The sequence below is a fragment of the Festucalex cinctus genome, chromosome 3 (assembly GCF_051991245.1).
Source record: "Festucalex cinctus isolate MCC-2025b chromosome 3, RoL_Fcin_1.0, whole genome shotgun sequence".
In the NCBI taxonomy this organism is placed as follows: Eukaryota; Metazoa; Chordata; class Actinopteri; order Syngnathiformes; family Syngnathidae; genus Festucalex; species Festucalex cinctus.
Window position 1 is genome coordinate 8,013,398 of NC_135413.1, and position 11,464 is coordinate 8,024,861.

At 40.8% G+C, this 11,464-nt stretch overlaps 1 protein-coding gene across 3 annotated transcripts in view; it reads right to left on the reverse strand.

Moving 5' to 3' along the window:
• Positions 1-10,085: 10,085 nt before the first annotated feature.
• Positions 10,086-11,464, reverse strand: part of siah1 (siah E3 ubiquitin protein ligase 1) — a 77,160-nt gene continuing 75,781 nt past the window's right edge. For all 3 annotated transcript variants that reach the window (XM_077515643.1, XM_077515641.1, XM_077515642.1), the window contains exon 5: positions 10,086-11,464. This exon is cut by the window's right edge and continues 180 nt beyond it. In XM_077515643.1, coding sequence (XP_077371769.1) covers positions 11,273-11,464 — 192 coding nt within the window. In that variant the 3' untranslated portion in view covers positions 10,086-11,272.

The following is an 11,464-nucleotide window of genomic DNA, read 5'->3' on the forward strand; positions in this document are numbered from 1 at the left end:
GGGCTCCATTAATTGTTGGCTCGGAAGCGGTGCCAACTTTAGTTCACGTTGAACCTGTGTTAAGTGGGGGGGAACCGAGAACCCCCTGGCCCACGCTAATCAATGTTGCTTTGGCTCGAGGGGACATTTCAATGGAAACATTGCCGGATGTCCCGCAAGAGAAAACAATGAATATTAGCGCTATAAAAAATAATCATATAATAAAAAGGACTACATTAAATAGAATAAAATATAAAGCTAAAACAATAATAATAAAAATGAGTCCAGCGATGCCGCGACGATGGGTTTTGGGGGACCCGATATATTGGTTGAAAGTAAAAGGAATGATGGCCATGAAACCTTATGAGGGTATATACTCATTGGGAATGGAAGTGTCGATGAGTACGGAGGAGGAGGCCAAGCGGCTTCACCCCAAATATACTTTTTATAGGGAGTGCCATAATAGTGCACAGATAAGAATATATAGTGGTAGAACCTATAGAGATGAAAAGAGTGAAAAAATAAGGCCTAGGGGTAATGAGAAGATGATGGCATTAGCCCAGGTGGCCACAGAAAAGCTAGAAAAACTTAATGCGAGTTCATTAAGTGAGGGAAGGCTCGGGCAAGAGCGAGTGACCCATGTCAGGGGAAAATCTGACCTTAAAAGTCGCCCAGAGAAAAAATGGTGGCAAGGATGTCCATACCCGGGTTGTACCGGTGAAGGACATGTAGTTGGCGACCGCCGAGTGCATCGGTCGCTACGTGGATGTCCTAGTTTTAACAAGGCAAATCCATGTGAATATAGATCACCTAGATGGAAAGAATTGGTGAGAAAATATAGAAGGGCCCCTCATTCCATTTTTTCCCAGAAGGAACAGATGGAGATGGGTAAAGTATTGGAAACTCCAGCCGCGAGGTCAAAGGCGGAATGGAGGGAAGGGCCAGTAAAGGGAAAGAGCGCCTCCCCTAACAAGGAGGAACCAGAAGAGAAAAAGTACAAGTTCGAGTTGAGCGAAGATAGTGAGGACGACGAGGTAAGAAAATATAAGAACCTCGAGGTAGTTTTGTCACGCCTTTGGAACAGACGCCAGGGTCCACAGCCTTCCACATCTTCAGAGAAATAACAACAAGAAGCAGATGAAAGACGAGATTGCTGAACTGAAGAATCGAATAACCAGATTAGAGACACATAGACAGTTATTAGAAAATTTTTTAGGAGCATTAATATCGGCCCTAAACAATCTTTTTGTAGATGTTGGGCAATTTAGGCCACATTGGTTGTCTTTAATTGAGAGTTCTCAGGAAAGAATCGCTGAGCAAAAAGAAATGAGGGAGATAATTAAGAAATTGGAAAAAAGAATCGAGGAAGTAGAAGCCAAGATACAGAAGTCTAATCAAACACCCGTGAATTTTGAACAGGAGAAAGCACCAGGACCCTCAACGGCCCTGTTGTTTGATTATCAAGAGTTTTTATGAAATCAGATGCAAGAAGGATTGGCTGAATTGCGGGCCAGACATGATGAAGATAAATAGTCAAAAGATCAAAAAAGCTAGGAAAATTGATTATCAATAAATTGGAAAAATCCTCCTATTTAAAAGAAAATAAATTTTTGCATATAGAAAAGATAACTGGGTAAGGAAGGCCAACCCCCAAGAAAAGGAGGAGGAGCTAATGAGATGTTAAAACGCAACAGTCCTTAAAGGACAAGACCAAAAGAAGAAAGCATGAAACGGAGCTACGAGATGGAGGAAGAGCAAGGTTGTAGCAAGCTAGTAGTACCTGGACCTCGACCTGCGACTCTAAACTTGCCTCACCCCCTGACTCTAGAGGTAGGAGAAGGGCCGCATGTCTACTACAATGGAGGAACAATTACACGCCAACCGAAGCGCAGAAAGACAGAGAACCATTATGAGACTCCAGTAAATGAAGACCCACCGGACACAGTTGATGAACAACTTAAAGCTATCAACCGCCAGCGACAAAATTGGAGGTATGGAGGAGTTTTGGTGACTATCACACTTTGTTTCATGATAATATTTTTGATATATTATTTGATGAGACAAAAATCTAGCATCGCTAGCACAGCCCCGATTAATCCCCTCGACCTAGTAGAAATACGGCATGGCACCACTAAAATAACCAATCAGACGTGTTGGAAGGTGGAAGTGAAGCATGTTTGTGAAGAATGGAGAAGGAAGAAGGGAGCCTGCGGTGCCGGCAAGGAAAAACCCTGTGGGGTAGAATGGAGAAGGGAGAAGATAGCAGTGATAAATTCCTATCTTCGCACCTTTAACAACACATATTATAATGAAACCCTAGAGGTCTTGAGAAGAAATACTATATATCCTGCGAAATCAAAAAGCAAGTGTGCACATCCAGTGATTTTACGAGTTGATAACACAACAAGCGACTTCACAGTCAATATTACCTTGTTATGTCTGGAGAAGCAAGAACAAAGAATCATCAGAAAGAACTGGATCCAGATCGGGAAGGAAGAACCTGCTTGGTACTTCAACGAATATTGTGCAAGACTGCCAGATGCAACAGGTGGATACTGGCTGAAGACAGACCATGACGCCCCTGACTTCACCTACCCGGCGGCCCCACGGAATGACACCTGTACCGAATTTCGCCCGGCATGGGAACGATGTTGGAACTGTATAACCTTTCGGTGCAAGGAGCCAGGGACCAACGGGACCACTGATTACTTGCCAGGTACTCCTGCTTCATCGTCAGATAGGTCACCTAAATTTTTTAAGTTACATAGGTTTGCAAAATTTAAAAAGCCTATACCAATATCACAGAAAAAATTAGTAATAACGCGACGGCCAGGATGCAAGTTAATGTTAGAAAAGGCCCAGTCGTATAATAATAGCCATTGTGATTGGAATATGATGAAATATTGTTTTGAGCCCTATCATATGTTTTGTTATGCAGATGAGGGTAATATAATTACACCCTCCGATATAGGGCTTAGGCGTGATGTAAGGTTAATCCTGAGTCACTTTATTAGATTATATGCCGGAAATGCATTAGATCAAGAGAAAATAGAAGTGAAACATGAAGTATGGCTAAATGATTCCTTTCCATGGATATGGAAAAGAGATACATTTATATTGAAATCAACCTTTAATAAAACTTTGGGAATAAATGAGTTAAAAGTAATATGGGCACGGATGTGGGCTCAACATATTCCTACACCGGATGATTTATATAATGTCCCAAAAGGGGATTTTGATAAAATTGACCAATATGTAGCATTGAGAATATATAACAGATTGCATAGGAAGGAGTGGATAAGTGGAATTTCACCACGATGCCCCTTGGTGGAGACAGGAACACCACCTTTGACTCATTGGATATATAACTATACAGGGTTGAACACAAACCTAACGATTAAAGGAGTGCTCCAAGCATAGAGAGAAGGACACACGAGAGATGAAAGTAAGACGTGGTGGGGGCTCAATAAAGATGAGATGGTTCAGGATGTGATACCTTGCTTAGGAGAGTCGGAGAACTATTGGGTTAAATATCAATATATAGCGACGATATACTCTAAAGAGAACGATATTTGGCCTGACATTGAAAAACCAGCCTTATATGCTAATCCAAGACCATGGGAAATATTATATAAGGGGGGAGAGTCCATAAAAGATTTTAATGAATGCACAATTATATTAGCACATATACCCTGTTATAAAGTCTCCCGATTTGAGAATTTTTATAATATACGTTATCGCGATAAAAATTATGCCAACTATGAGGGGACAATATAGATCAAGGATAATAATAATCAATAGATCCGGAGTCAAGCTGCGGATAGAAAATATTATACGCGATGGGACAAAGATCATGCCTTATCCAAAATGGTAGGATTAAGAATGATCCCCAAGCCTCCTGACTCTATTATGCAGATCTTAGAAGGTCATGCATTTAAGAAGACCCTTTGTAAAGGGGATATAGTTACAGGGTTTGATTGGCTGGGATTTAATAAGATTTATGGCCCTGGCACATGCCACGAACCTGCTGAAAGATGGCTGCATTATGGACACAGGGACAAATATAATCATAAAAAAAACATATATATACTTAATATAAAAAAATAAGATTGACAATAAAAAATATAATAAAAACTATAGCCACTACAGCCGGGGAAGTTGACATGTGGCGCCCAACGTGGGGAGAAATGTGGCTCATACCAGACGGGCTTTTTCTAAATTTCATCAGTGATTTTTTCATTGATATCCAGTGTGGTTCCTGGATATGGCCTGGCTTTGCTGACCTCGCGGGCTCAAGTAAGTTGGAAGGTTTGGTTCAAAGTCGCTTGAAAGAGATACGTTATTATTTTAACGTTGAGGGTGAATTCATTGGGAGAACTTTCCCTTTAATGCGTATGATATGGCGCCTGCCTGACGGTGCTCGGCGCTTGACATTCGGCACCTTGGCTGGCTTCTGTGTAGCCGCCACTCCTTTGAGACAGGTCGGATCCAATCGGGATGAGTGGCCCTACGAGCCTGTAACGCCCTCCTCGCCCTTCCTGGACCGGGTTGACGAGCCTGGGGAACCCAGAGCCGCCCGACAGGATGTTCCAGTTGGTAAGGTTGTGCCACTGTTGAGATCACCCTCCCCCACGGTTACATCGACCACTGATGACCTGGAGGGTGTGCAAGGCGAGGATGGGGGTGGAACGGGGTCATCTCCCTCCCTGATGATAGGTGAACTAGGCCTGTGGTCTCCTCTTACTGATCCTCCGTCCGACTCCTTGCCTTTTTAGTTAGAGACCAATTGGTGTCTGTAGGACTGAATCATTCTGTGGCCTCTGGGTATAATTCCTCAAAGTAACCACCAGATGCCGCCAAACCTGTACAACTAAGCCACCCACTCAACATTGCCCGGACATTCCATATAAGATACAAATTAAATATAAATAAATAATATCCTGAATTAAATAATAATACACAACACAATCTATATTCGATAATTGTTAACCTGATTTTTGGATCAATGTTTATAACACATTGAAAGCCAACTATGAAGTTTTCCTGTCTTTCTTTTTCTTTTCTTTCATTTATAAGCGATACTGTCTTTTATCGCTGATAATATTGCTATAACTACATTGAAAAGATTATCTATATATATTGTTTAATTTAACAAAGATATATACAAGATATAACAGAGATTAGAATTAACCTATTAAGTTCAAGCTGAGAGAATTTGGGATTTAACATGTCAGGTATATATATATTATTCATGCTTGCTTAATTAATATATATATGATTTTATTTATTTTAACGTTTATCATTTGTCGAATAGAGCTGAAGACCTTGACATATTTTCATATATGACTCATCATGCAACGCTGTATATCCATGACACATTTATAAGGAATGTATGACCTCATCATGACTCATCTTCATGGCCCGTCGGTGGAAGATTACTGAAAATGAGTTCCAGCAAGTGCGCTTTGATATGAGAAGGTGCGCGGAGAGACATTCACCGGAAGGAGTCAGTGGTGTGGCCCAAGAGTATAAAAGGCCGTCACCAACTCTGAGCTAGGCCCCCTTTTCACCCTGCGATGTGTCTATACAGAGTGCATTTTCGAAGATGGAATATAACTGCCTGCCTGGACTTTGGATTTTTACGAAGGACTGGGATTAAGCCGTGGTTGGACCCTTTCTTCAATGATTGATAATATACAAATCTTTTAGCAATAATGATATATAATGGGAAGATATGAATGACTAATCGCGTGTTAGGGTGGGGGCCATTTAATACACTCTCATATCTTCAAAATTATTTTTGCCAAAAACATCTTATTATCAATCAGGTCTTAAACTTTTCCGAAAAATGATCAATCTTATAAAGCTTATTATAAAAGGTTATACTATTTTTAATCTCCTGTTTTATTTTATTTTATTTTATTTTATTTTATTTTGATTGATTTAAAGTTTTATCATTAAATGTGATTTTTGATTTATATTAGTTGTCTTATTATTGTTAATAAAATTATTTAAAAGACAAGGTTTATATTAATCATTCTATTATCTTGTCTCATATTGTTTTGATTTTATTATATTTATTTTTGGACGTTTTAATAAGTCCCTTTTATTTGTTTATGATTTTATTTTTATAAGGAGGTCGTTTTATAAGACCTTCTCATTTGTTTGTGATTTTATTTTATTTATTTGAGGTCGTTTTATAAGACCTTTTTATTTGTTTGTGATTTTATTTTATTTATTTGAGGTCGTTTTATAAGACCTTCACATTTGTTTATGATTTATTTTTATTTTTTGGTCGTTTTATAAGACCTTAATGTTTGTTTATGATTTTATTTGGGACGTTTGATGAGCCCTCATTATTTTTTTGATTTTATTTTATTTATTTTGGACATTTTATGAGTCCACCTCATTATTTTTTTCAAGACGGACAACAATAACGGACGTTTAAAAAAAGATAAGTGCATTTAAATAACCTCTAACCAATGCTTCCATCTATATTAATAAAGTCAAATACTCCAGCTTGATATATAACAAATCCGTATAATCCTAACAAGGATTATTAAATTACTAGGTCAATAACAAATACAAACAACTTAGAAAAATAGAGCTGCCAATGAAGTGAGATATACATGCTAGCATTCCTGGGCTCTGTGTGTGTGGTTACTCACTCAGGATTGATACGTATATGAAAACGGATTGGCCTCATGATAAGATGACAGTGAACAAACCTAGGTGAATCCACTTTGATATATCGGCTTATTTAATTCCCGTCTCCTCACGCTGACGCCTTAGAGCTGGTGAGGAAAAAGGGGAATTTCTAACCCTTTAATTGGAGAGTCGATCAGGACATATTTCCCGATTTAAGTCCTGCGGGTAAGCGGAAGTTGACAGTACTTACTTGCCAACTTGCATTTGCAGCTTTTTGTGTCTCCGATCGCCGTTCTTTTACTTAGATCCAGGAAGCTCATGCCTCTTGCACGTTAGCCAAATGTGTTGTGAATACAAACTAGCCGAATAAAAATCGAAGCTTAGCACTTTCACACGTAGAAATGCAACGACCAGATAAGATAACCGACGAGGAATTCATCTCGACAACCGTTACATGTTACACTTCATAAGTTGCAAAAAAAAAACGTTTTTTTTGTTTTGTCTTATCCCTTCTGCTTATTGTTATCACCGATCCATGCTCCTTGCCATGTTTTGAAGAATGCACGAAGGGAAATACGTCACCTCCACGTTGGACGCACGTTTGGCCACAATGGCACGCCTCCCCCCTGCAGGCGCTCCGGAGCAAATAGCAATGGTCGACTGAAGTTCAAAATGGATGATCGAACTGCGCATGCGTGTGGAATATGCACGCTATCAATTCTAAAGTTCTAAAGTGAAGAAAGAGAAAAAAATATAAATAACAGCCTTCACACACTGAGGAAAACCGCTGTATTGCAACGACGCCCCCCTCTAACAGTGGCTCATTTTGGGGACACAACAACGACAAACAGCATTGCCATTCGACCCCTCCCACTAGGGAACGTGCCTCCCACGTCCATGCAGACAAACAAACAACATATCCCAACACGAAACATAAGTCAATAGCTCGCAATATCTTTTTCTGCACAAAAATATAGGTGGCGCGCATGTACGCGCATCCACGAACACGCACGCGCGCCCACTAACGTGCACGCGCATACACTAACATCCTGTCGAATGCACAATCAGTAAAAAGCACGAAGAAATAAGTCTGTGTGGAATATGGCGTGCTGGAAACAGTACGGTGTTTGCAAGGAAAATCCTTAATTGGCCTCTACCGCCACCTGGTGGATTTGGGGTGCGAAATCTTTCTCATGGCCATGGCACCGTCGAGGAATGTCCATAGAAGGATTTCATGCAGAAATCACGGAAATTGCAATAAACTACATGCAGTGTCCAATCGGTCCAAAAATGTCACTTATAATGTACATTAATGTTACGCGGTTGGCTAACGTATCTTCCAGGGATATAAAATGAGTAATCTCCCTCATGCAATGGCTGAGAAATGTCGGCACACTCGCATTTTGACGGTCCCCCAGTTTTCCAAAGCCGTGGCTCATTTTTTTTTTTTTTTTTTTTTTTTTTTTTGTGTTTTCCCCCAGCACAATCAACTCCCAATTTACATATTTGGTAACACAATGGCACGAGGGCTAACCCTTGTGAAGGGGCCATTGCACAAAGACTATGAATCTTCCATATCTGGTATGGCATCCCTGAAAGAAGATGCTCCCTTCCAACTGAGACCAAGAAGGATGTCCATGCATAAAAAGATATGCCATTTCATGAGCGGAAACTGAAAAACGCAAATTCTACATGTTGAATATGGATGTGAAATTAGAAGAGAGAGCTGTTCAAAGAAAGATGTATGAGAAAGCCGTGTAATGAAATACAGTGTGAAAATATTTTTTTCCCCACTTGAGAGTAAGCATGTTATTATATCTGTTGTACATCACAAACACAATTAGGGCAAAAACAAGCCATTTGGAGCCGCAACACTGACAATAAGATTTGGTATTGAAAAAAAATAGACATTGTAGAAAAAGCTGCATTGACATTGAAACAAGTATTGGCATTGTAAAAGGTTGTATTGAGAAATAAAATACAAACATTGAAAAAACACAATTTTCGTTAACCATATTTTTTTTGTATTACGATGTCATTTTCAATGCAGATTTTTTTACGCGTTCTTTTTTTTTCACGGTTTTTCCAGTTTCAACTCACTGGGTTTCAGTTTCACTTCTCTTTTTTTCAGTTTCAACTTATTGGCAGTGTTTTAACGTGGAGGGGGGGGGGCGCGGGGTTGGGGGCGGGGCTTTGACCAGGACAACATCTTCCAGCTTTTCAGGAGCGGAGAGAGGAGTGCGCGCCCTCTGTCGGCTAAAGGCCACATATACATACATACATACATATATATATATATATATATATATATGAATATTCCCATTTTTTTAAATACAATAATATTGCAGTAATATTAAATATTAAAATTAATCTCTCTTTATAATAAAAATTGTGATGTACAGTGTCTCTTTAAAGCTTATACCCAATTACAAATGTGTCACTTTTAAGCATTTTCTACAATAATTTACATATTATACTAACTAGTTGAACCTGGGGTTGGCCAAGGAGAGGTTAACATCTAGAAATAAATGCCCAAGGCTAGCGAGCTGGCTAGCAAAACAAATAAACTAACAAACTTACGAAAAATAAAATAAATTCGCCTCCAACTATCCATCACCAACAAGTGCCTTACTTTTCTCCTGACCGCTTTTCTTCAGTTTTCTTTTTCTTCCGTATTTCTGTGCCACTGAGATAACTTCTTTGTATGCCATTACAGTTGTTTGTTTTGCTGAGTACTCTCACAAGTATTCTAGTATGCTAACGGGTAGCTGTCAATTATTCTCACACAGTTAGTGATATAGAGGCTGTCACTAGCTTCATGACAAAAAACACCAGCCATTCCTTATCATCACAGTTTATTTTATTTATATCCTATGTTTATTTTTTTTAAGCATAACAGTGATGCAATAACCAAATTTTAGAGACAGGACATTTTAATCATCCTCATGTAAGAGCTTGTGGGTCACCTGGTGGCTTGGGGGTCCGAGGCAGCCGCCTACTTGTCCGATACGAAAAAACAATGAGGACAAGAATAAAGCTCTAATTTGTTGTCAGTAGACTAAAATGAAGCATAAACTACAAGCTTGTCCTGTGGCTTGAAAGAAAAAGAAAAAAACTAACAATGAGATGGATGAAACTCCATGTTGCAGGACAACTGTAAGGATGTTTTCATAGCGCTTGTCCTTGTGAGCGTGTAGGTGGGATGGAGCCTATCCAAGAGACGGCCACATCCTTATGCTGCAGGACAAAAACTCACATTCGCACATACAGACAATTTCAAGTCTTCAATCAGAATAACAAGTATGTTGGAATGTGAGAGGAAGTTAGAGTACTGGGCCAGCCAGAGAACGTGAAAATTCCTGGTAAGAAACGTGCATAAAAACTGAAGCAGATGTGCTATCAACTGCAGTGACCCAGCCTCAGTTGTGTAGAATAAAAAATGTAATAAAGATGGAGACTTGGTATAAAAAGATAAATTTATTTAATGACATGTTAAAACAGAAAAGGTCAAGGGAGGATCCAGTTGAGGGAGAGCAGCAAGATGCTGGAGACTCCACTTGAAGAGAATGCGCACGTTTAAAAAGGAAAAAAAAGAAGAAAGAACATTTACCACAAGAAGACATAGAAGACAAATAGATGAAGGGAGGGAAAAACAAACAATCCAACGGGGCCGGTGGCGGAGGAGGCGAGAATACAACTTGCTTTTAGCCACAAAAACATTTTAGCCACACGCTTGACAACCACCTGTTCTTGGAAAGTCATTCGACAAACGCTAATAATGATAATTTCATGTCATAACAATAGTAGCATTGTACGTAGTTGGTGAAAAGAGAAGAGATGGTAAGAGATATGCAGGCCAATTTTGTTCACCTTTCCATACACTCGAGAACATTGGACTGAAATGAAATGTGATTTTGCCCCTCCCCCCACCCCAAATCTTCAAAACAAATGACCTTACTATTTCTCGGGCATATTAAACTCATTGGGTGAACCGATTAGATCATTTGGGGGGGTTGAAATTGTCATTTGAATCATCACACGGATGCAAGTGTTGTAACATCAATAAAGAACAATCAACTCGGGTGATTAATCGCGTGTCCGTTGCACAGTCTTTACAAATCCATTTGAGGGAGGGGGGGACGTCCTGAGTTGCGGGGCTAGGGAGTCCTCCACATGAGTGGGAGCTACACAACCTGGGGGGTGGGGGGGGGGGGGAGCGCACCCGCGGCTGCAGAACTGCAGGTGTCGGGGGGGTCGCTAGGGGTCCACATCAGACTAGATAGCTTGCCAACTGCCTAGTGTGGATCCGTTGTAGTGTGTGTGTGTGTGTGTGTGTGTGGTGGAAGAGTGACTGGGTCGGGGGACGGGGGGCTAAAACAATAACAGAGTAGACACTGACAGATAACGAGGTGTGAATCTCACATGTACAAAGTTAGTTTTGCGTGTTTGTAAGGCTGTGGCCACATCCACACAGTTGGCTCACGTCCATCCACACCCGCCCTCGCTCAGTTCCGCGCGGGTGCCCGACGAGACAATCCCACATCCACATCCAAAGCGTCTTCAAGGAGTCCGGTGGAAACGGAGCGAACCCATTCCGGAAAGTCTTTACCTGACCAACCCCCCCCCCCCCCCCCTCGGTGAGTTCTTAGCACATGGAGATGGTGACGTTGATGCCAAGGTTGCCGTTCTCGGCGAAGAGCTGCGCGATGGACGTGTCGAACACCAGACAGTCGCTGTTCATGATGGCGGTGGCGATGCCCTCGTGGATGGAGCGCGGCGTGGCCTCCCAGGTCAGGCGGCGCCGGTGGCCGTTGAGCTCCAGCCGGTACGCAAAGTT